Here is a 26,694-nt window from a genome sequence, read left to right on the forward strand (position 1 = left end):
CACACTTTCCACAGCTCCTTCCTCATTCATCTTGCTTGTCACTTTCATTTCAACCACGAGTTCCACTTGCCCGGCTACTTCTAAGCCACTGTCTCCTAGGAGCCCTTGGGTAGGAGTGACACTCTCTGCTTCCTGTGTGACTCCCGCAGGGGAGGTCAAAGCTTCATTCTCTGCTGGATTTTCTACAGGCATGTCAACTTTCTCAGATTCAACAGTGCTTTCCCATGCAGTATCTTGGGGGCCATTTTGTGCTTTTATAGTTGGGTGGTCTTTGTCTTTTACAGAAGGTTCATTGGTCTGGCTTTTGTGTGTGTCAATGTTGGTCTGTGGAAAACTACATTCGGGGGGCCATGAGGGCTTGACCAGCTTCACCTCGTCCTCCACACTGAACACTTTCTTAGGAGAATCATTTTGAGGGGGCCATACAACTGCAATTTTACTAGTGGGCTTTTTGTCTTCATTCTGTGATTTGCTTACATCATTTTCTTGTGGAGGTGGTGCCTCTATCTTTGTCAAACGGACACCGCTCCGGGCAGTGGGATTTCTGGAATCAACTTTTGCAGGAGATGGTGATTTTATCTTTGTTTTTTCCTTTTCAATTGAATTCTCTTGATTCTTAGCACCCCAAAGCTCTTTGTGAGGCATTTGTCCAAATCCTTCATCATAATTCCCTTTGGACTTGAAAAGTTGTTTAAAATGTGGCTTGCAGTACATTCGTCCATGGAGAGAGGCATAGTTGCCAAGGCTGAGAAAGAACAATTAACAAGTTTTCAGTTCTTTCAGACACAACATTTTAAATAAGATTCTCATCACTACTGCCACGGATTACAATCCCAAATGTGTGGTTTACCTTAGTTTGCCATTGCAGTGCTCACAACGGAAGCAGGTTTTATGGAAGTTTTGCCTGTCCGCAATCAGAGACTCCATCGGATACACCCTCTTCCGACACACCGTGCACACTTCTGACTCTGGAACTCGAATTTTCTGCAAGGCGTAAAAACAGTGTTAGGGTGTTCTTGCACCTAAATCTTTGGTTAACATTTTTTATAATAAAAACCCTGGTGCCCCAGGCTCATCTAAAGGCCTAAGATGATGTCCCCGGTGCGCATGTACTGTTGTCCCTACAGCAAAAAAAAAAATCCACCAATTTCCTGTCCACAAAAGCATGAAATTTGCCTGAAAAATATAATAACAGGCCCAACGTTAAAATACCTACAACTTTTGCAGCCGTTACGCAGCAAATATTCCTTGTGAGCACTGCAGTACACAGATGAAATCTATCTATAAGTTACAGAGTACATACTCTGTTAAGGGTGTAACAAAATTGTGAGTCTAGCATCCCACTACAACCTGTTGGCAGCTGTGCCAGATGTCCCAAAAGTCTCCCAGACAGACATATTATGAACATATATAATAATTATCTTCAGGATTGTATGTTAATGGAAATGACAGTATGTTACTGAGAATAATTGTAGGTTACAATGTGCACCGCTATACACAATGACATTCTTCTCCACTTGGTGGCTTGTAAACGACTATTGTATTTTGAAATAAGCTATGCTAGCTATGCATTTTGTATTTATACCCGTTATAAACCTTGGTCATTTCAAGGTTAACAGGGATTTTTTTTGGGGTAATTAAACAGATTACCTTCTTTTCCAAAACCTCTTCGCCTGCGTCTTCTTTTATCTGGTAATAACAGATAAAAGAAGATGTAAATAACTTAACTATTGTCTTGGCCGTTAATAGCTGTGTTTTTATGAGACCTAATGGCTGACGTTTGTGACACTGATGTGTAATAAGGCGTAAAGACATAGCTCGAAAGCTAACCTACAGTTTAGATGTGTCGTTTACAACGCAATTGGTTGTTACACTATTGGCCGAGGACTCGTGGATGTGCGCAAACCCGGGCACGATGCCGCTAGATCTCAATGGATGTTTTGTTAATGTCAATAAGTACTAACCCCATTCCAAAAAAGTTGGGGACACTACAATTGTGAATAAAAACAGAATGTATTATTCAGAATACAACATAGATGACATATCAAATGTGTAAACGTATTTAAATGTATCACTTTAAGGGAAAAATAAGTTGATTTTAAATTTCATGGCATCAACACATCTCAAAAAAGTTGGTACAAGGCCATGTTTATCACTGTGTGGATTCCCCTCTTCTTTTTATAACAGACGGCAAACATCTGGGGACTGAGGAGACAAGTTGCTCAAGTTTATGAATACGAATGTTGTCCCATTCTTGCCTAATACAGGCTTCTAGTTGCTCAACTGTCTTAGGTCTTCTTTGTCGCACCTTCCTCTTTATGATGCGCCAAATGTTTTCTATGGGTGAAAGATCTGGACTGCAGGCTGGCCATTTCAGTACCCGGATCCTTCTTCTATGCAGCCATGACATTTTAATTGATGCAGTATGTGGTCTGGCATTGTCAAGTTGGAAAATGCAAGGTCTTCCCTGAAAGAGACGACGTCTGGATGGGAGCATATGTTGTTCTAGAACTTGGATATAACTGTCAGCATTGATGGTGCCTTTCCAGATGTGTAGGCGGCCCATGCCACACACACTCATGCAACCCCATACCATCAGAGATGCAGGCTTCTGAACTGAGCGCTGATAACAACTTGGGTTGTCCTTGTCCTCTTTAGTCCGGATGACATGGCATCCCAGTTTTCCAAAATGAACTTTACATTTTGATTCATCTGACCACAGAACACTTTTCCACTTTGCCACAGTCCATTTTAAATGATCCTTGGCCCAGAGAAAACGCATGCGCTTCTGGATCCTGTTTAGATACGTCTTCTTTTTTGACCTAAAGAGTTTTAGCCGGCAACGGCGAATGGCACGGTGGATTGTGTTCACCGACAATGTTTTCTGGAAGTATTCCTGAGCCCATGTTGTGATTTCCATTACAGTATCAATCCTGTATGTGATGCAGTACCGTCTGAGGGCCCGAAGATCACGGGCATCCAGTATGGTTTTCCGGCCTTGACCCTTACGCACAGAGATTGTTCCAGATTCTCTGAATCTTTGGATGGTATTATGCAATGTAGATGATGATAACTTCAAACTCTTCACAATTTTTCTCTGAGAAACTCCTTTCTGATATTGCTCCACTATTTTTCGCCAAAGCATTGGGGGAATTGGTGATCCTCTGCCCATCTTGACTTCTGAGAGACACTGCCACTCTGAGAGACTCTTTTTATACCAAATCACGTTGCCAATTGACATAATATGTTGCAAATTGGTCCTCCAGCTGTTCCTTATCTGTACATTTAACTTTTCCGGCCTCTTATTGCTACCTGTCCCAACTTTTTTGGAATGTGTAGCTCTCATGAAATCCATAATGAGCCAATATTTGGCATGACATTACAAAATGTCTCACTTTCAACATTCGATAAGTTATCTATATTCTATTGTGAATTAAAGAAAACTTCATGAGATTTGTAAATTATTCCATTCCTTTTTTACTCACAATTTGTACAGTGTCCCAACCTTTTTGGAATCGGGTTTGTACGTTACTTATGAGAGATGTCCTTCAACAAAGCATTACCCAAAGTATGCTAAAAGGCAATCGACGCTTATCCAGAGCATAACAGTAGTGAATGCACACATGCCATTTGCATTCTCATGGTCCCTCATGGGCATAGAACACACAACCTGGTGTTGCAAGGCATTAAGGTTTCTTTCGCAATTTAATCTAGATATTCCTCCTAATAAGCATGTGTTATGGCACCCTTTATAAAATAAATATTCTTCAGTAATTGATAAGTGATTATGCATTTATATGCACCGTCTGTGTACGACTAGCGAAGGATCTATGTAATGCTCATGAATACTTTATAAATTGTAGTTCATTTAAAGTAGGCCTTTGTTATTTAATTTCAAAGTGCATGTTAACATAATAGAATAAAAAACGTAGAACTAATTTGCTTAAAAACCATAAAACCACACTGTCACACAAGCAGGAAAACGTTGATCCATTAATTCACATTGCCACTTTTTAGCACAGTCAGCTCTGAGGAATCTACAAAACCAACACATCACAACAGACAAGCACATCAAGAGGCTGGCTTTTGCTGGGTTTTAGTGCGTCCTTGACAGAATGTCAGTACCCGGTAGATTTATTATGTTTTATTACTGTAAGTGGCTGTTAGATAAGCATCAAGAGAAGGTACATGTGGAAACTCAGCAATAGAAAGTGCAGATTTAAAAATGTTAGTGCTGAATTTAAAGGCACAGTTAATATTTTCAACCCACACAAAAACATGTTAGACAACCTGTCAGGCTCTCTTTTTGTCTCTCCTCATGCCGCACACAGTGGTTTACCGGTCACAACTGTCTCCTGCTGGTGTGTTACGATCTGGGACGTTCGCTGTTCGGACACGCTGAAGCCCAGGTTTTGAAACACACTCTCGCTTTCGGCCCAGGACTGGTGGAAATTCTTCAGCAGGTCCTCGGTGGCCGCCTCCATAGGAACAACGATTTCATCAAGCTTCCCTTTCACAACGTCCGCGTAGGATGGAGGAAGGGGCAGACTCATATGGCTCTCAGAGTGCATGCTGGTCTCGCTCGTCACCCCGCTTGTGACGTTGCCAAATTCGTCCACAATTGAGAACGCCTCTGCAACGGACTTGGTTTCACAGTTCCCTGTCAGGTCGGCTGACTCTGATTCCCTCCGGACTCTCTCTTCTCTCTCCTCTTGTTTCTCTCGTACTTCTTTGAGGGCATTACTGTCTCCTAAATCAAAGGCATTCTTGATGGCCTTGATATTGAATGCAGGCGCTTCATCGTTTTTCTGTGTTTTGAGGTCGGCCTCTGGATCTTCCGTGTCACTCCCTAGTCTCTCTGTGATGACAATGGGATCTTTTCTGATGTACACCTTTGGTTGTGGGGATTCAAATTTATTGACCAGTTTTGACAGGTCAAGCCGAGGGAGATCCTCCTTCATTATGTCTATCTCCAGGCCTTCGGGACGTTCCTCTTGGTCCTCTGGACCCAGGCGCTCCGGGATCTCGATGGGGTCCTTTCGTATATACGTTCTGCTTATGTCCGCCTTCTGAGCCTCCTCAAAGAAGAACTTTTTGTCTCTGACAGTCATCATAGAGTCCACCATATCAGCCACATCCGGAGTTGTTGTCCCAGTCTCCATTTCCTGCGTCTGCATGTGGATCTCAGGCTCAATTAGTCCCGGTGAATCTTCTCTGTCAAAGGCTTGCTCTGTCAAAATAAACTCGACAGGCACCGGCACGGGCGGGGGAGGGGTCATGCCACGAGAGAGCTTGGCCGTGGTGTCCTTTAGTTTGGCTAGCTTCTCTGAGCGGCTCAAAGTTGGAGACGGTGTGGCCCTACAGAACCGAGACGTAGGGGTGCGCGGAGGGGGGGGTGGGGTTTGAGGGGTTGCGCCACACTTGTACGACGGAGGAGGTGAGGGGGTCACCCTGAGGGGTGAGTCTGTTCTTCTCACTGATTCAATGCTTATGAAGGTGGGTGAAGGAGTACGCATGGCAAGAATTGGAGAGGAAACTCTGGGGTCAGCACCTTTCACTTCAAACCACTCCTGCTTTTTCCTCTCATAGGAGATCTTGTCCTCAACCCCTTTATTTTGGGTTTCGACTCTTGACGAACCAATCGTTATTTTAGATATCTTGGCATTCGCTCCTCCAAATGCTTTATTTTCAGATGCCAATAAAGGTGATGGCGCAGGTGGTGTTGCAGGAACGGGTTCACTTTCCCGCTGGGCCAGGTTTCCTTTTAATAACACAAGCTTAGCTTGTGCTATGTTTCTCACACGGAAAACTATCTCCATATGTTTCTTCTTATCCTGTTGCATGGCAACCTGTATCAAATCATGCTTTTCCTCCACCCTTATCAACCAATCAGGGACTTCACCAAGCATTGTCATCACGGAGTTGGAATCCATTTTCCCTGGATGAAGCTGCTTGATGTTAAATAGCAGCTTCTGTACCATTAGACATTTCTCTGAATCTGTGAGGTCCTCTACTAACTGAGCTGTGCTTTCTACCACCGATAGAGCAGTTTCTGTCTGTGCAGGTTCTTTCCCTGCAACGCTAACGGAGACAGACATAGACTCTGCCTTTGGCTTGTCTTGATCCTTACTGCTCGGCTCTCTTTGTTGTTGAAAGGACTTGACCTGCTGCTTCTGAGTGTGAACGTACTGTTCCTTTTTGTGGAAGCTCTGTTGTCCTGCTCTCTCACTAACAATCACTTCCTTGTGTTTCTGAGTGGTCTGTCCCCGCATGCTTTGATGAGTTTGGGAGAGGGATTTGTGGCCCTGTCCTTGAGCTTGAGATACTGGCATGAGAACTAGCTTTGGTTCTTTGGGCAAAGGGACGACATTAATGCCTGTTTGCTTTGCATTTGTCTTCATTTGTACATCCAGCTTTGTTTCCTTGGAAGCTGCAGTATTCTCAATTTCCTCAGATATCTCCACATTGACTTCGTCTTTAATTAAGCAAGTTTTGCCCGTCTTGGTACTCTCTTGAACTTCTTGGGTTGCACACAAAATCTCCAAGCCTGTATGATCAACGTGTAATTCACTTTTCAATGCTTGTTGATCTCCATGCACAGCCTCATTTTTCTCGTCTTTCTTCTCTATTGGCTGCTTCGCTGTTCTCACTTTGAAATTGGGAGTCACTTTGGGGATTTTGATTTTGGTTGGTTGAGATGGAATATTTTTGACTTCCCTTGCGAGAGAGGCATTTGTATTCTTTGTCTTTTCTGGTTCAGATGTGATGGTGGATTGGATTTTAAGATTTACATTTTCCTGGACAACGCTTTGAGTGGAGATGATAGACTGTGAAGCAGCTTTCATAACACTCTGCTGCTCAGCAACAGAGGAATAAATCACATTAGAGCCAGTTTGAACTTTAATGTTGGACTCATGGCAAGGGTGAACATCCAACACCGAAATAGGCTTGCCAGGGGAAACTGACTGATGTTTTTTTAAGTAAACAGATGATCCCAGTTGTCTCTCAGAAGAGACTATAGAGGATTGATCACTGGTAACATGTTTCTTATCTAAGGAAATATTTCCAGGTTCAGATTTTGATTTCTTATTTACCATTGAGATCAAAGGCTTGCTCAGGGGAATATGTGATTGATCTTTGTTAATGGGTTGCTCTTTTGATTCTATGCTTACTTTGCTTTTCCTCTGAGTTTCCTCTGAGGCCTCTTCTAACCCCTCATTTTTTTGTGTAACTGCGAGTTGTTCACTTGCTACACTGTTTGAGCCAACCATTTGCACAATATTAGTTGGAGGAGAGGTTGGAGTTGTGGCTCCTGAAGTGATGGGAGTTGTTGCTTGTGACTTGTTTCTCTCAGCTTCCTCTCTTTGCAAACGATACCTCTCCTCTGCCAACATCAGGGGGGTTTTGAATTTACGGGCAAACTGTTTAGGTTTTGCCACTGGGGCAGATTCAGCAGGTGTTGGAATTTTGATTGGAGGGACAAATACCTTCATTGGTGGTCGTGGCAGCTCTTGTGGGGTTTTTTCCACTGAGATTGGTGAGGGTATTTGGATGGAAGTATTTGTAGCTTCAGTCTGTTTAACACTGATTTTGCTAGTAACTTCCTTGAAGGCTGCTTTCTCTTTATGTTCTGTCTGAACTGTCATTGGCTGAGGGGAAGGAGCATGTGGCGATACCTGACATTTTGGTTTCACCGGTACTGGTTGTGTGTGTGGCTCAGATTTGGGGATTTTAAATAAAGGCCTAGTTTTAAATGGCTTTCCAGGTGGTGGTGGTGGTGTGGGCGCTTGAAGTGGCATAGAGTTGAGCTCCTGCTGTGAGGGTGGAGGAGGAAGAAAGTCTTGCCCTGACACTGGCGGTGGAGGTGGGGGAGAAGGGAAAAGGTCAGGTTCCCCACATTCTATGGGTGGTGGAGGAGGCGGAGGTGGAGGGTCACTGTCCTGTCGCATTATCAGAGGATGTGATGCGGTTGGCATAGGACTGTTGCATGATGGGGGCAGTGGGCTGCCTGTCACTGGCGAGGGTGGGGGTGGGAGTGACATCTCGGACTCAGAAGGCGGAGGCGGGGAAATGGGCGGAGGGGGAAAATGGATCTCGGGCTTCCCCTTCTTGATCAACCCTTTTCCCTTCATGTCCAGGTTCCTGAAATTGGTATTCAGATTTTTGACATTGTGTTTCTGCGTGACAGACTTCTGTTCTGACTCGGACGTTTTTACCTGTTTGGTTATCTTGATGTTCTGCGTTTGCTTTGACAGCGTGCTAGTTTCCCATGTGCTTTGTGTTTCTTTCATCACTTTTATGTCCGAGGATTGTTTATTCTCATCAATCTTATTGACTGATTTACTCTCAACCATCTGATTAGCTACTTTATTATCTGTCATCTGACTGGTCAGGTTTTTCTTCTTTATAAACATGGACTTAGGGGGTGATGTTATTTTTGGTTTTACCACCTGCTCTTTAACAAGTGTCTGCTCTGAGGACTTAGACATGTTGATTGTGTTGACTTGCGTTGTCACATTCATGTCTGAGACTTGTGTTTTACTCTTTGCTTCTTTGATCACAATGATGTCCGATACTGTATTATTCTCACTCATCTGATTGGATGATTTATTGACAATCATCTGTTTGGTTGCTTTGTTCTCAGTCATCAGATTGGCTGATTGATTTACAATCATCTGATTGGAGGCTTTATCTTGAGTCTTTTGATTGGCTGATTGATTCAAAACCATCACACTGTTTGCTTTATTATCTGTCATCTGATTGGTCAGATTTTTCTTCTTTATAAACATGGGCTTAGGGGGTGATGCTGTTTTTGGTTTTACCACCTGCTCTTTAACATGTGTCTGCTCTGAGGACTCAGACATGTTGACCTGAGTTGTCACATTTATGTCTGAGACTTGTGTCTTAATCTTTGTATCTTTCATCACATTGACATCTGATACTTCTTTATTCTCAGTCATCTGACTAGATGATTTATTGACAATCATCTGTTTTGCGGATTTATTCTCAGTCATTTGATTGGCTGCTTTAATTTCTGTTATCTGATTCGTTGACTTAGTATCAGTCATTTCATCAGTCAGATTTTTCTTTTTTTTGATTATTTGCTTGGATGGGGGTTCCATTATCTGTTTTGGACTCTGTTGTTTAACACACGTCTGTTCATTAGCTTGAGTCTTTTCTTTTACACATTCCTGCTGTGACGACTCTGTAATATTGACTATTTTGACCTGTGTTGTCATGGAGTGTTCTCCTTGGGTTATGGTCTTGCTGTTTTTCACTGATTTGTCATCGGTGTGCTTGCCTTTCTGCTTTTCTGTGGTGCCATGCAATTTATTGCTTTGACTCAGAGACAGGTTTTTCACAGCGGGGGCTGAATTGACAGGGATGCTGTCACTCTTACCCACATCTGAGTATTCATGTTTTGGTCCTGGCTGTGTGGGTAATGGGTTTTTCACAGGAGCTTTCCTGGGAGGATACTTGCGTATTTTCCGATTTGAATATTCTTTTCTCTGCATCAAATTTTTTATGGCGCCCTTAACATCTCCCTTTATCACCTCTTCCTTCTCCACTTGTGTTTGCTCCTCGTCCTGGTCCTGTCCCTGCCCTTCGTACAGACTTTTTATTGAGGTCTTCACATCTCCCTCAGTGCTTCCCCTGCGTTGCATTCTTGGAGAAGTGGATGGTTCGAGCAACAGCTGTATTGTACCTCTTACATCCCCCTGTTCACTCACTTGGTGCTGGCAAAGCTTTCTTTCACTTGAGGCCTCATGCAGACCTTTTAGCGCAGTGTGAATGTCTCCCTTCACAATCTCTTCCTTTTCCATCTCTTTCACTGCCTGCTTAGCCTCTTCTAATGATTTCAAGGTGCCTTTGATATCACCGGGTATTAAATCCTCAACAATTACCTCAGTCTTGGTGGTAGACATTTTCTCTAATGACTCGAGGGCCCCCCTGATATCACCTCTGACAATTTCTGGCTTTTCCATTTCCTTCGCTTGGTTTTGTGCCTCCTCCAGAGACCTCAGAGTGTTGTGCAGGTCACCTTTCACCACTTCTTCCTTCTCTATCATCACTTTCTTGCTGATGGTTTTGGTCAGTGAGTCAAGAGCTGCCCTCAGATCTCCCTTTACAATCTCCTCTTTCTGCGGGTTCTCCCACAAAACAGCAGGTTCCATCATGAACACCTTTACAGTGTTGTTCACGTCACCGGGGACAATATCATCCTCAGCTACTGTTCTTCCAATCTGCTGTTGATTCTTCCTCAGGGACATTTTGGTTTCCATAATGTCCCCACCAACTATACGTTCCTTCTGCACCTTTTCTGTCTCTTCATTAGGATCAAACTGGAGTTGTTTGAGGTAATCCAGGGCCCCAGATTCAATGCAGGTGGAGTAAAAGCTTACATTACCCCTCTCTGTGTCTTCTATCTTTATCCTCTTGGAGTCCTCTGACCCTGGGTTGGACATAAGCCTGTGAAGTGTCCTACTGACATTACCTTGGATGATATCTTCTTTCTCAAGGCCAGCACCCTCTGCTTTATTAAGGAGCGAGTATATTGTCATTCGCACGTCGCCCTTCTCGTCCTCTTGGATGAGAATTCCATGTTTTGTGGAGCCTTCTTCTTTCAGGAGGTTATTGATGGCCTCCTGAATGTCACCCCTGAGGATCTCCTCCTTCTCGACACTGACTCCCTTCTCTCGGTTGAACAGCTGCTCCACCGTTGTGTTGATGTGGCCCCTTTCCACTTCGTCTATGGTAATCCCTTTCTCGGTCATTTCCCGTCTCCTTAGTAGATTCATCATGATGCTGTTCAGATCCCCTTTGATCACCTCTTCCTTCTGGATTTCCGGAGCGTTTTGATTCATGAGCTTGTATTTCGCCATTCTGACATCCCCTATTTCATCTGTCTCAATGAGAATCCCCTTTGAGTCAACCATTTTCTGACAGTAAAGCTCTTCGAGGGTCTCTTTGATGCTTTTCCCAATTATTTCATTTTTTTCTACGTTGCTCTCGTTAAATTCGGTTAAGGGAGTGGTTTCGAAAAGCCACGTTGTTGTCTTCACGTCTGCTTTTGGGATCTCCTCTCGGGTGACAACGGCCCCAGTTCTGTCCGTCTCTTTGATCCTGTCAAGAGGTTCTTTCTCAAAGAGCCACACGGACTGTTTGACATCTCCTTTCATCACCTCCTCCTTTGTCACTCTGTCCAATTCGTTATATTCCGAGGCCTCGCCATGAATCTTATCGATACTGCGTGTTTCAAACATCCACGAGGCAGTTCTGACATCCCCTTTTTGGATCTCACTAACACTAACAGTTCTAACGTACTTCTGAGACATTTCGTCCATCTCAAAGAGGTGTTTGTTTGTCTTCACATCGCCACCTTGGATATCTTCAACCGTTCTAGTCTTTATCTTCATGTCCTCTGCGATTTCGTCAAGGGGTTGCGTTTCAAATCTCCACCTGGCCGTGTTGACATCGCCTTTCTGGACATCCTCCTCAGTGACAGATTTGATGACATAGACGTCGTCTGTGTCTTTAATTGAGTCCAGGGGTTTTGTTTCAAATAACCAACGGGCCCCCACCACATCTCCCCTCATGATTTCTTCCTTTGTCATAGTAGTAACTTCGTGGTAATGGCCGTCTTTGTCACAAATAGCATATAGGGGCTGATTTTCAAACATCATGGTGTAGTTTTTTACATCCCCCTTTTCTGTCTCTTGTCGGATGATGCTCTGCAGTTTAGAAGTTTCAGTCTCGGTGGAATCCTCCTGGATTTTATCTAGAGAGTAGGTCTCAAAAACAAAGCGTCCTTGACCAACGTTTCCTCCCTGAACATCGGTAACTGTGCGAGTTCCCTTGGCTTCCCTAGTATCCTCATGGATTGCATCTATAGGTTGGTTTTCAAAAAGCCACATGTTGTTAACTACATTTCCTCTTTGAATCTCCTCAGTCGTAAGGGTTTTCAGCTTATGCATCGTCTCCTCCGAGGTTGAAGTCATGATGTCAGAAGACCGGTTCTGAAAGAGAAACTTCATCCTGGACACGTCTCCGGACTGGACGTCAATTTTGGTCACCCTCCTAAATGCACTACTTTCCTCCCCTGTGAGGTTTTCTAGGTTCTCAGTCTCGAAAAGGAAACGAGCGTGACGAACATCTTTGCCTTGAACGTCCTCTTGTTTGACAGTGCATGTTTTGAGAATGGTCTCGGACTCTGATTCTGAATGGTCGCAGATGTTATCAAGGTTCTGTGTCTCAAAGAGCCACGTGCATGTTTTGACATCGCCTTTGTGGACTTCCTCGACCTCAGTCTCATTTATCACCTTATCTGCTTTCTCATACAGGTTATCCATCGGTTGCGTCTCAAACAACCACCTGCAGGTCTTCACATCACCTTTCTCGATTTCTAAACATTGCTTTTCCTTAGTTTCATCTTCTTCTGTGTTGTTGAAATGTTTAATACCATCGAGGGGTTGAGTCTCAAATAACCACTTGGCCGTCTTGACATCTCCTGATCCAATCTCCTCCTTTGATATACCTTTTATAATCTGGAACTTATTGATGCTTTCATCAAATTCATCAATTGGACGCGTTTCGAACATCCACCTGCAGCTTCTGACGTCTCCTTTCATAATCTCCTCACGCCGCACAGTTTTCACCTCATGGTAGTGTCCCTCGCTGTCCTGCATGGCATACATCGGGTTTGATTCAAAAATAACTTTGTTTGATTTCACCGAGCCACTGGTTACACCTTCCACTTGAATTCTCTGTGCCCCCTCACACCTGCTTAAATCTAAAGTTTCAAATATTTCCTTGTGATTTGTGACATTTCCCTTATCAAGTTCTTCAAGGTGTACAGTGCGTTTGATTTCCTTCTTCTCCTCCCTAATGTTTTCAAGTGGTTGACTTTCAAAAACCCACTTCTGATGTCTAACATCCCCTTTCTCATCCTCGGACGCAACCAGCTTCTGAAGTTTACCGACTTCAGCCAGATCTTTTAGGTTCTCCATTGGTACTGTCTCAAACAGATGTTTTGCCGATCGCACATCACCTCCTACAATCTCTTCCGAGGGTAAAGGTCGGGCATTGGAGTTGTCTTTTAGAGTATCCATCTTCTGAGTCTCAAAAACCAGACAGTGCTTCCGAACATCAGCTCCAATGATCTCTTCCTTTTGCCTGATGGTTTCCCATTCTTCATCTTTAATGGAGTCCAGGTCCTTTGTCTCAAACAGCCACCTCCCTCGTTTCACACCTCCCTGGGAGTTGTCCTCCATGGACACTCCACAGATCAGTTTCATCTGGGCAGGGTCCTTGTTGATCATGTCAAGAGGCTGGGTCTCGAACAGCCAGCGGGAGGTCTTCACATCTCCTTTCTCCATCTCCTCCCGGCGGATGGCGGTGATCTCCAGCATATCACCAGAGTCACCCCGGATGACACACATGGGCTGGGTCTCAAACATTCTCGTGGTGGTCTTCACTTCCCCTTTGATCTCCTCAAGCTCGGACTTCAGGTTCAGGAAGTGACTCTCATCAATTGTCTCTGTGTGGCTGAGGGAATCTAAGTGTTGAGTTTCAAACAAATACCTGGCTGTTTTCACATCGCCTCCTGTAATATCTTTAGTGAAGACTACCTCCAAGGCTTGCTCATCCTCCTGGTAGATTTTATTCAGACAATCCAGTGGCTGAGTTTCGAAAAGATAGGTGGCTGTACGGACATCCCCTCTCGCCAGCTCTGATAATTTCCCGGCCTGAACAGTGGAGTCTGGAGTGTCTGAGCGTAGCGCGTCCATTGGTTGGGTCTCAAACATCCACGCCGTGTATTTGACATCACTTCCCGCAATGATCTCTTGCTGAGAGATGTTCTTCACGTCCTCATTCTCGTCCGGGGTATTGTCCTTAATGGTATCCAGTGGCTTGTTCTCAAACATCCAGCGCATCGACTGCACTTCACCTTTAAGGATCTCGTCCCACTCAAGGTAATCTCCTTCAGGGCTCATACACTCATCCCCGCCGCTGTTCTCAAACACGTAGCAGGCCTGCTGGACTTCGCCAGTCATCTCATCCTCACTTTCCAGCTGCGACTGCTCAATCTCCGTGACGTCGGTGAAGTAGTCCTCCTCCATGGTCTTCCGGAGCTCCGGGTGCATGTGCTTGTATAGGCGCTTCAGCTCGTTCAGTTTCTTCTGCTTGGAGTACTGCTCCTTGTTGAAGGTGTACCGGTCCCGCTGGCCAGCCGGCTCCAGAGTCAGCGGAGGATCGCGGCACTCTGAGACCTCCCGGGGCGTCGGCTCAGTGGGCGAGGGAGGGAAGTGCTCCATGGTCTCGTAGGCCATGGATGAGGCAGCCTCTGTCCTGGTGCTGGATGAGACTTCATAGCTTGTCGCTGTTGTAGCACTGGATGACTGGTTCACAGTAGACAAACTTTCGTGGCTAGCAGCCGCTGAGGATAACTGGTTCACTGGTGCCCATTGAAACTGACTATAATCCAGATCAATCTATGTTTATTCATTTAATGGACAGAAGCAGAGTGATAGATGCAGTCAAAGTATGAAATGACAGAAATATTAAGGAGGACAGTATAGCAGAAAAAAAGCAGAAAGTAGATTTAACTGGATCATGATCTCCCTGATAATATTGTTTTTTTATACAATATAAAAGATGGAGACAGAGATAGATAGATAATTGCTATTATAAGTGTGTGCTTTCTAACAACTGTGTCATTTTATGTACTCATTAGCCCCAGTGTAAAATCCCTGGCTTTGTTGTAAATGACAAGACTTCACTGAACACAGATGAGCCCAAACAGACAGTATCGTTACCTTAATTTGCTTGCTCGGTGTGGCCTCCTCAATAGTCTTCTCATACTGCTGCTTCAAAGCCTGGGTGGAGATCTTTGGTAGGTCCTCTCCTCCAATGACTGTAACTGAAATGGAAAAACAAGAGACAATTGTCTCATTAAATCAGTCTCAGGTGAAGTGTAGCTGGTTTGGATGCGTCTTTAAAATCTACAGCACCTTTTCTATTTCTGAAACCAACTATTAAAGTTGATATGATTCTACCCTGCTCCAATTTGCAATAAGGTACATGAAGTAATATAAAAACGTATATAAAACTCCTCTGCAATCTAATTCATTTCCACACTCAAATATAAGAACCGGGGTGATAATCTCAAGGTTTTCTCTACCATCATTAATGTACAGGACACACTAGGGACTGATTAAAAAAAGGTTAAGATTTTATACGAAACAAATACCATGTTATACTCTACCTGTTTCATCGTAATGATTTTCATAGCTGGAGGCCAGATTACTTTGCTGAGCTTGATCTTGAGTGACCTGCAACGTGACGGTTAGGTCAGTGGTTGAGTACACACTTATTTCCCAGGGCATCATCACAGGAATTATTTGCAACTATGCAACTATGTTGGAAAATGCGATTACGTCCAGTATCAACAGATCACTGTGCTATTGGTCCTTCGTGACTTATGTTCAGTGTCAACACACGCAGTTTACCGGCAGAATCCGGTCGCCAGGGGCAGCTAGAAACGTGTTCACAGTCAAATAAAGCGTATGTTTGTAAGGGCGCTGTGGTTGGCGTCGGTGGTTCGATTCCACCCAGATTTAGTCTTTTTGATAGATGTTTTTCTATCTTTGTAATCCTACACTTCTTCCTAAACCTAACCTCGGTAGCGTGCTACCTAAAGGTGACCCTTAACCCAGTACTATGATGCCTAACCTTAACCCATAATTGACCTTAACTGTAAACATTGCAGCAACACAAGCCACAGTGTTGAAGGAAGAGATGGAGACATCAATGCAAAAGTCCACAGAACACAGCCAAAAGAGCAAACGGAATGGACTTCACAGCTATGGTTGGCACACAACCCACCTTCTCTAACCCTAAACAATTCTTAAAGGCAATGCGGAACATAAATAACAGGCTCTCCAAAAACATAATTCACTGGCCTTATCTAAATGGTCACAAGAACACAAACAGTAACAAAATTAGCAGCAGCAAGGCATGCTGGGATAACAATAAGTACAGGAACTTTGGACGCACTCTCGCCACCGCTACAATGTTATTTGCTGCTAATGAGCCGTTTTTCATTTTTAATCGATACGTTAAGGACCAACATAACAGAGGAACGTTAAGGAGAAACGTAATAGCAACTCATTAAGGACCAATAGCACTGGGGATATGTTGATAGCGAATGTAATTCCACCGATTTATGTTCATATTGAAAGTAATTGCGTTTTAAAAGATAGTTCCATGTGAACATAAATCCTGAGAGGTACTGTTGCGATTTCCTTCAAACACACAGAACCAAAATACTGTGTAAGGGAAATGGTAATTCATAACTGGGTTAAAGATAATTATGTCTTTTCAATTATCATGCTTAGATATTTACCTTGCAGAAAACCATTTGTCTATTGTACAAAATCATTTCAGGGTTTTTAAGCCTCTGACTTATTATGATGCCACGTGCAAAAAGGACTTCATTTCTGGACAAAGAAATGTGGGCTATGTTTTGGTCAAATTGATGGGTTCGAACTGTGAGGGTCAAAGTGACTTTTCTGGCACTTGGGTCTATTATGTATTTTACGAGTCTGAGATGCATATTTAGTAAAGTAGATGGACGCTCATAGAGGATTTATTTTATTAACAATTACATAATAAATTGATGAATACCACGCAATTAATAAAAGTACAAATTACCTCCTGGCCATGGAGGTACGCCCCCTGCTGAGTGGCGGACGAGACTTCCCTGACACTGCTCCTCACAGTCACTTCCTGTGTGCTGGACACCTCCTGCCAAAAGGACGACCATGATTATCATACAAGACCTGCAGAGGTATGACAAAAAGCACGCAAACGTACCCGATGCGTCGATGGGTGTGCTTTCCAAGCGACTCCGCATCATGGGTGTACCTCACTTGAGGGTGACATGTTTTGACATAGAGCCACTCGACAAGTGTCGGCTGGCAACAAACGCGCAAATGGACACAAAAGAACACAAACACGCGGGACACATTTGCGCTACAAAAGTCACAGGCACACAACAGGCTTCTCCCTGACAGCAGACCGTATTTTGCAGCAGGAGGGGAGGTTAATCGTTTTCAAAGTGCAGGGCTTACTGGAAAATCCACCCGGGACAAATAAAACATTCCTTCCTGTCAATTGCTGGGCTCTGCCGGAGAGAATGTTAATGTCAAAATCCTATTAGACAGTCACACATTCACTTAAAGGGACAGCGAGTGATAGATAGAGGTGGAAAATTGCTGAAGTAAATTGTAAATACACAATCAGCCTTTTAAGGATTTTCCAGGATTTAGAAATTGAGTGCTGAATATAGTTTTAGGGCCAGATTCTGACTTGTCAATTCCCAAGAAATGTGAGCCTTTCCAATAACACAGCATTCCTTTGCCCCACACAGTTGGTGGTATTCACACTCACCAAACGCAAGCATATAACACACATTACAAGTCTACCTTGCGAGCAGGAATACAACAAATGAAATTACTAAAAACCCTTCAGAATATTTGCTATCAATGACAAAAAGACTCCTGTGCACGCATGTTCTTCTTTTCAGCACCATTTAGTATATTCAAACTTCTCTGATGCTATATGTTTCTGGTGCACATGTACTGCTGTAGCATGGCCCACCCCTCTTTTAGCAGAAAAATGTATTTTACTGCTGTTAATATGCAATAAAGCATTACAAAGTATGCAATACAATTACAGAAATAGGAAACAGGGGTAATCAGGGTATTTAATTAAAGCATTGGATAGTTTTGCAAAGCTTGCATTTGTCGTGACATCAAATGCTGTTGCTACTTATTGCTGTCCCCCAAAAAGAAAAAAATATTTTATAATTAGAATACCACCAATTGGTTTCCGGTTCAAAGTCAGAACACAATGACAGAAAACTCACGACACATGAATAAACTATAATCTAGGCATTGCATAACTCGGTTTCGGAAATGGCCCATTAGTACGTTAAAACAGACGTGGCAGAGAACTGCCCGTGGAACTACTTGGGTCTGGTAGAACACAACGCGAGCGCCCCCCCCCACCTGAGCTGCGGAGACCTTTAAAAGGAACCTTTAAAAGGTTCCTGACACTGCGGCGCACGGGAACATTGACTCGACAGAGCCTGTCGGTTGGCTACACATCCCCGTCCCCATGCGTCATTAGGTATTCCACCCCCCCCCCCACCCCACCCCACCCCCCCCATGTCTAAATCCGACCCGTTTTTAGCTCGACAGGATGACTAGGCAAAACGGGCGATGCCACCTCACGCTTTAATGCCCTTGCGACTGTGGCCTGTGCGGTTAATGCTTCAGTATGCGGTGTACGGCTAGATGCGGTCGTGAATTGTCGGCCATAGACACAGATGGAAGCCAGTATGCTCTATAACGCCAGTGCCACGTGAGATGTAAAGATAAGGGGAGTGTGTGCGGCTCGTGCCCCGCCCGTCCAGTCGCCAGTACCTTCACGGATCTCTTTTCGAAGTGCAGCTGGGTGACACTGGTCTGGGACAGGGAGGAGGAGCTACACTCCTGGCTTTCAAACTGTTTCTTCACACTGGCAAGTCCCCCGGGCAACGAACAGGGTTCTGTCTCCTCCATAACCTGGTGAGCAGAGAGACATTCATGTCATTAGTCGTCCCTTTCATTGACACTTGTTTAGAGTAACATGGCTGTTCAGGTCTGGTGTAAAAGTAACAGTATCAAGGACTTCCTGAAGGGGGGTGTATTTAAGCATCATCTCTGCCTGCACTGGACTACTGACCCTAAATACAGTCTAGGATGTCATAACATGGACCTCGTGACATGTGCAAGAGAATAATGTCCCCCTCACATCCAATAGGATTTAAAAATCTGAGTCATCAGACCAAATTAACTAGAGCAACATTGTCTTGTACTTTCAAGCTAGGATTGATTGCTGACACATTGCAGACAGGAACCCTAAAGTTAGTTTTTTTCCTCCCAGTAAGTATGCTAAAAACCGAAATTTTACTTACAGCAACGACCTGGGAACAATTATGATTAACGGTCTCACACAGACACAATGTCTATTCTGGGATTTGAACCAGCGAGCTTCCGTTTACTGGCCCAATGTTCTTGACCACCAGGCCACCCATTGCAGTATTGCTTACTCATTCTGGTCCAGATTCTGTCTGCCTGTGAGCCCGCCTCGCCTGCAAGGGACCTGTCAGGTTCCTGCCCGGCCTGTCAGCAGTCAAGGAGCATCCCTGTGGGTTGTGACCCTGGGGTCACATGGTCACCACAGTGGCACCGACACACGACACCAAAGGCTTCAATGATCTCCCTTTTCTGTCATTATTCAGCACTGAATACGAAAGGGAATGGCTCGTTGGGATGGTTGACGTCAGATGCATCAAAACACTCTATTCTTCTTGTCATTAGAGTGTAACAAAGCGATGAGACACGAGAAAGTGAGATGAATGTACATGGCCTCATATACCACGGCTATCAGCCAATCGGCATTCAGGATTCAAAGGACCTGATTTATCATGCACAGTATAACTATGCAAACACAGCTTTCTGGAACATTTGGTTCCTGGAAAATCTTTTGAGTGTTTAACAATGTTTGCTTCATTTTAAGAGGATTCTCTACCTGCAAAGACGGGGGGGGGGGGGGATAAATACAGTATAATAACAAAGCTTGGAGACACTGATAATGGTAAATGGCTAAAAAGGTGTCTGCTCTATTGGCTTTAGTTCACAGATTGAATTGAATTAATGACCTTGGCTTAATACATGCACTCGTTTTCAATCACAGTTTGTACAACGTGTAAGCTGTTTTCAGACAGGTGTCTCTCCACTCTGAAGTAAATGCCAACGTGCATCTTGGCTTAGAAGCTATTTTAGTGTTTTTTTCTCACAGCAACAGCTGTGTTTGTAAAACATGTATTCAGTGCGTTTTCAGTATTTGTAAATTAGTGAAAACTTCCTGTTAACGTTCCCCCATCAAAACAGGTGAACTGCTCACTACACCGCACATTTTTATGACCCTGCTGTGTTTCTGTGTGTCAGTAGAGGTTGGGTGATGGTCTGGTTATCCTTGGATTGGTTCTCCCTACATCCCTCTTCACATCCTTGTGGAGGTATCTCCTTACCCCGGTGGAGGAGCTGCTCGCCTCCTTCTTGGAAACAGCTGCTTGATACATGGCCAAGCGCTCCTTCAGTGACACAGGCTCTGGCTCCGCCTCCTGGCTGGCTTCGGCTCCTCCCTCTCCGTTTCTCTGAGTCTCCACCCCTTCCCTTTCCTTAGGATGTCCAGACCTGGTTCCACCCGCGCTGCCTGCAGCTGCAAAAAGCCAAGGATGTGGAATTTACTCTCCAGGATGTGACAATGCATTTTAAAGGACAACTTCAATATATGCAAGCATAATCTGTATTTTTCATGTAAATGCCATGTTATGAATGGGGAGGTACTTTTATGTTGTTTTTTTTACATTTCTATGGGTTTTGGGTAACTTGAATTCTTTAACATCATTCTGGAGATTCAGATGGAGAACACAAACACAAACCAAACCAAATATGTACTTTTACACGCTGGAAACCATTCATCATCATAGTGCAGGTCTGTAGTACTAAATTGTGTCACTGCAAACTTTATCTGTGCTCAAAGGCCAGATGTTATTGTCCTGCATGTTGTCAAACCTTTTAAATTCTCATACAGCACTGTTTTTGTAGAAGTAGAAGCTAGTTAGCATTCAATAGCCTATCTACTGTACCAATATAGCCTATTATTTATTCTTTCAACCATCTTTCCATGGTCACTAAGATTTATAGCCCATGCATCCATGTTGTTGACTAGAAGTTGACTAGACTTGTGACTATAAACAGGGGCTAATTACCCTTTCATCTAAATAACAATCGGGGCTTGGAAATTCGATAACATTGCTTAAGCAGTCTAATATTTAGCAGAAAACAACATTGCTATCATCACAGTATTAATGTACTTTGACTGATGGCAATGTCATTAGCTAGCGAAGTTAGTCAAGAATACCTAGCGTCGCAAACATTAGCAATTCAAACCAAATTCAAACAATTCCGTGAGATATTGACCAATCACAATAATGAATGGAAAAAATAAACAAGTAATGCCATTTATTTCACAGTAATCTCCAAACAATGATTTTCTTGACTGTATTGGCCTTCGTAAATAATTGAGCGTGCTGTGAAGGTGTGGAACAGTGCTGAAACCACAGAATCACTTTCTATGGGCTTCCGCTAATTATTAAGTGTCTGCTTTGAATCCTCAATCCTGACTGATCAACAATCGTGTTATAGGAGACCGTATAACACGGATATGGAATCACATCACTTGTCAGCGGGCTATCGCTAATCCTAAACGGTCTCGCCTACGCAGTCTAGACTGTCCCATTCATAATATATTACTGTTGTTGTCACATTCTCTTGCATAATTTAAAAAGTCGACAGAAGGATAACCACGAAATGTAAAATCAACATGGCTACAGATCCGGAATGTGTTTGGGCAGGTCAATACAAACCTGCTGTGAAACAGGTAAAGAATAATGGCACAAGCCGGAGTGGAAAAGAGTCACCGAGGTAAAATGAAAACAATCAATCCAGTGACATTTAGGTGACAATTGGATTTTGCACCCTTCAAAAACAGGAAATAAAAAAGGAGAGATCCTGTGGGTACAGAACACACGTTGCATGTGTAAATAGCATTTTGCAATCTAATTGGCCTCATGTTGACACCACCTTTCAGGCGATTTAGGGTGCAGACGTTGGAGCTCATAGACATCCACCCTTCAGTGCCCACAACTGTTCCTCCCCAACTGGCTAACACTCAAATAAAATAAAACGTGTGGAAACAGAAAACGTAACTCCGCGTGCACGCCGGCATGACCGTGCACTTAATGTTAATCGCGGTAATTGGAAAATGGTACCTGCTGTTACCTGTGACGATGGGTAGAAAGGGGTTAGTAATGTGGTCACGAGACTGCCGGGGGACTTACTGACACTGGTTTGTGGTCTGGACACGTAGCCCAGTGGACATCCAATTTACATGAAAGTATTGAGGCGTGTTTGTTGCGCCGTAAAGCACCATTAAGCGAGTAAGGTACCGTAACTCCACCGAGGGTCTCTCAACGCCCACCCTGGACCTCAAGGCTTTTAGCGTGTTGATTCTACCAGGTGAAAATGCATCCAAGATCAGAGAGCGCGTCGAGGACCGTTTATGTGGTACACTTTCACGTTCACTCGTTGTCGCTTTTATCAGTTAACCCACTGGTCACTTGTTGGATGACTGCGAATGCAGATCAAAACTGATAAAGGTTTACTGCTGACGTTGATACACAGGCCTAGTTCTTTTACGAAGTATTTTCATATCCATGTGGGTGAGGTTGTGATTCGGTCATCACTTTCATTGACTTCCGTAACTTTATTTGCGCGGAAGAAATTGTCAAAATTGTCAGGTCAGCCGTTTTGCACAATTTCATTGATTATTTATTTTTCCAACCAAGGTTATTTTAGTTGGGAGCTCACTAATAGTAAGTTAAGAAATCCTTCGGAAATCCGGCGTCTTCAGTGCATACACCACTTTATATAGATGTGCTGCAGGCAGGCACTGTACTTCAGTTGCAATGATATGCTGAGTTAAGACCTTTCAGTTGTTTCCACCAGTGTCTGTTTTGTAACAAGCCTGACATTTTGGTTTTCCTCTGTTCAGTTTGGTACAACTACTAACCTCTATTGGTTTTGGTATATATTTTCCGGGGGAAATTTAATGGACTCTTCTTTTTTTTTTTTTGGTTGTCCTAATGATTCTTTTGTTTGACAACTTACATTTTTTGTTGGTTATTTTCATTTTTAGAGCCAGCGCCGGCTCTAGCCTTTTGGGGGCCCTATGCAAAATTTGATTTGGAGCCTCTCCCCTAGTGGTCAGGCCCTCCCCTAATATTGTATATGCCTAGAACTGGCCCTCTTTAGAGCATACCAGAACATTAAACGTAAAATATTTTTTCTGAGCTTGTTATTTAACATGCAATTTGCATATATCCCGTAGCATTAGGGTGGCTATTTGGACTAGTCACCTGAAAGCGTGTCAGACCACTTTTAGAAAGTCCTATGAATATACACGTGTTCCTATCTGCCAGTGTGATTTCATATTCCTGGAAGGGACTGGTTATTGATGACCGTCAATTGTCTACTTTGCCTGAAGCCTGTTGAAACACGGCCAACGTATATCTTTGTCTCAAACTCACGTGATCCATCACGAGGCAAGAACCTGGTTATGTTCTAAACCCACACAACCTCTAACCACCGTTTTTAGGTCCTCCTTCTATGGCTGGAATGTTAGTGTAAACCAATCGCCCTGCGCTAGAAAGAGAGAGGATGACTGACCAGCACAGCAACATCCGAAAATAAGTGGCGTTTTTACCGTCTCTTAACTATAAATACGGGTCAGATACCCTACACCTGAGGTCACAGGAAACTAGACACTTGTTTAGCACAGTGAAAGAGGGATAATGTGCTCATTAATTACCACAGAACAAGTGTGCGAGATATGCCACAGTCCTGGGCTGTCAGTGTGACAGACAGACTGGTGCTCTAATGCGGTACAAATAGTGACAGCAGTCCCTGGGAATGTTGAGCCATAAGCTGAGGTATGGTGGTAAATGAATGTGAAGCTTGCCATAGCGGGGAGATGAGGTAACTGGCCAAGGCTCCAGATGAGTCAATAAACAATAAAGGCCCCCTCCACGGTGCCTGTGTTCACCAGCAAGAAAAATGTAGGGAGAAAAAAAAGAGGTCAGACACAAGGACTTTCCATTGAAGCCAGAAAGCTTTCTTCTCTCTCCATCACTGGGATTTTACCTTTATGTAGTTGGCATTATTGATGCATTTCAATGATAACATTTCTGTATGGCTTACAGGGTAAAATGCCAACTAATTACCGCCTGTTTGCCTTTAGATACTGCTATCAGAAAAGCAGAGGTGCTTTCACTCATGTCATTTTCCTTTTAAACTCCGCTGTCATGGAGAGCATCTGCATAATTCTTCTCAGTAATGTTTTTGCAGTGACTCAACACGGCGGGATTCAGCGCCATATTTTCTCCTTACCGAGGAGTGCTAACCCGTGATCTCTCCTAGTGGCGGTGCCTTCGTCCAGCCCCAGTGACAGGGGAAGTTCAGGGGCGGATGGAGGGTGGGTGGGTGGATGGATCGAGTCGGAGGCATCAGGAAAAGTCGATCTGAGAGGGAGAGGAGTGTGCGTGCGTGGGGTGGGGGGGGGGGGGGGGGGGGGGGGGGGCCGTGCTTCTGGCCTGCTTGACTCAGTGGCTATATCGAGCTGACCCCCCCCCCCCCCCCCCCATCACTGCTGCTTCTTTGCCTGTGGTTATGTTCTCAGACATGGGCTATACTGCAGGATGGCTGGCCTCCTGGGACCTAACAGCCAAAGCTGAGAGCGGAGTCCGGGGTGAATCCCACCCTGACCCCTTCCTGGTTGCTGTCCAGGTTCAGGCTTCGCCAACACAATCTCAAAGCAGAGAGAGGTGGCCAGAGGTGTGGGGTTTTCCAGGGGCCAGGTGGAGCAAAAAGAACCATGGAGCTTATTAGGATTTGAGCTCCAGAGAGCCATGTGTCCTAGCCAGCGAAGGCTCACTGCCCCATAGTGAAGCTGCTGAAAGGATCGAGGAGGCCACCGGTTCAGCTTTAAGTACTTGTCGAGATGTTTTCTACTCATTTGGAGAGCATTGCAGGCAAGGTGACTAAGATCAGTTTCAGGGAAAACAAGCCGATTTCACGTATTCTTAACAATCCCGCCACTTCATGTAAACGTGCTCCTTAACCTAATCGGCTTCATTCGACCACTTGCCTACTTGATTTCATTTTGGAAACACGGTGTAATTCTGTTTTGCATGATAAAAAAAAACCTGTGTGTACAGTAAACGGCAATCAAATGTTGAAAATGAATGCCTCTATTATCAAAACAGTAAATTCCCCGTACCCATACAGCTTTAGACCCTATATCTAAAATTTTTTACATATCTATAGGTCTATGTTCCCACTCAAATACATTTTTGGACAATGACTGTCAGCCCACCTTCACAAGCCGAGGCTGTCACACACAGAAAAACTGTGAAGGTTGAAATGACGGCAACACTTACCGTTTTTGTCTTTTAATGCCTTTAGTACGACTGTGCACGCGGGCACAATAGAATCCCACAGATAAAGAAGGGCCTTGAGATCCCCCAGGAGACTGAAACGATGGCTTTTTGCGCAACAGTTATCCGAGGAAAAATAAAAGAAAACACAAGGAGGTGAGTCAGTGAGGGTTGGAGACCAGCTCCAGCAGTGCTACGATCCACTCAGCTCTGTCAGGCCTGGTAGACAGGGACAGCTGATTTTATTTTAGTTGCCCCCCTTCCTAAAAGATGCAGCTCAGTAGCGGTGGGGGTGGGGCTTTTTTTTTTTTTTAGACGAGGTACCCCACATGCTCTTAACCTTAAGTCACGGGGGACCTATCGGAGCAGGCGTCATTCACAGAGACCTCGAAACTGGACCCCCGCGTCCGTAGTTTGGCCGAGGTGGGAGGGTGGGGGTCCACCCAACGTCATGACACAAACAACCCTAATTAGCCTCCGATTTGATCCCTACATCCTGAAATATATTTGCACGATGACACACCATGATGACGTTTTTTTATATCACTGGTGGTGAAATGCGCGAAACCACCTCATGTCCCCGGTTATGGGCAATGGATTGGGCCATTTTGAATACCGCTACTGCTGAACTTAATTATTTTTATCTGAAGTCTGAAATTGGGTCAGCCCATAGCTTTTAATGTTGGTTTGAAGTTGGATAAGGTCCTGTCTGGGACCCATGTGCTTGGTTGGTACTTGTAATGTCAGGATTGTGGGTTAAATTCCCCACAGGGAGGCAGTTGAAAGAGTTTTCACGGCTGTAAGTCACTCAGGATAATAGCATCTTTTAAATTAATTTAATATAAAAATAAGACAGTATTTAACAGTATTAAGCAGTCTTAGGTTTTAGAATTATTTTAAATGATTCAAGTCTCTGACCCGCTTATTTAATTGTAAATATTACGATAGAACCAAAAGCATGAATGCTATCACAAAGGTGTTATCAAGCTGCATCAGTTTTCATGTTATTAGCTTACATCTTTTAAGCACTAAAGCAGGGAGCAGAAGTATGTAATCATAATAATAACGTAGGAAATGTAGTGTGGTCTTGCCTTTAGCAACATAGGTGATTAGACGCTTTGCTGAGTAGAATTACCAGGACCATAATTTAACATTACCTTAACGGTTAATGTCTACCCCTTTATTGAACTGTTTTATCAGCACTGTTTGTCTTCTATGTCTTTTCGAGTGTGAAATAAGTAAGTGAATAACACAAGTACATTAGCATTAAGCTCTCCCCAAGGCTTTGGTGTTCAGGCCCTGGCCCATCTCAACATCCTACCGAGGATACCGCTGGTTCTGTTCAGAAAGCCTCCAGGTATTGGGCAGTTCACTAAATTAAAACAGATAACAGTGATTGTGTAATTGCCCTGCAGAGGCCCTGTGTGTAAGCACCCCCAGAGTGAGACATAGCAATGCATCGACCAAAGAAAAGCTTTGTTATCTGGGGATGTAGGAACCTGCGTCGCTCTGATAATCCCTCTGAA

At 44.0% G+C, this 26,694-nt stretch overlaps 1 protein-coding gene across 3 annotated transcripts in view; it reads right to left on the reverse strand.

Moving 5' to 3' along the window:
• Nucleotides 1-653: 653 nt before the first annotated feature.
• The window catches only part of LOC105019999 (xin actin-binding repeat-containing protein 2), a 43,439-nt gene continuing 17,398 nt past the window's right edge, over nt 654-26,694 (reverse strand). For 2 of the 3 annotated variants that reach the window (XM_010886612.3, XM_020042281.2), the window contains exons 4-11: nt 20,141-20,331; nt 18,489-18,629; nt 16,714-16,806; nt 15,266-15,332; nt 14,817-14,920; nt 4,340-14,492; nt 851-984; nt 654-745 (exon numbers count right to left, since the gene is read on the reverse strand). In XM_010886612.3, coding sequence (XP_010884914.2) covers nt 890-984; nt 4,340-14,492; nt 14,817-14,920; nt 15,266-15,332; nt 16,714-16,806; nt 18,489-18,629; nt 20,141-20,331 — 10,844 coding nt within the window. In that variant the 3' untranslated portion in view covers nt 654-745; nt 851-889. Of the gene's footprint in view, nt 746-850; nt 985-4,339; nt 14,493-14,816; nt 14,921-15,265; nt 15,333-16,713; nt 16,807-18,488; nt 18,630-20,140; nt 20,332-25,171; nt 25,360-26,694 lie in introns of those variants that run through there. The other variant, XM_034289706.1, reaches the window with a different exon arrangement.

This window comes from Esox lucius, chromosome 22 (genome assembly GCF_011004845.1).
Source record: "Esox lucius isolate fEsoLuc1 chromosome 22, fEsoLuc1.pri, whole genome shotgun sequence".
Taxonomy (NCBI): domain Eukaryota; kingdom Metazoa; phylum Chordata; class Actinopteri; order Esociformes; family Esocidae; genus Esox; species Esox lucius.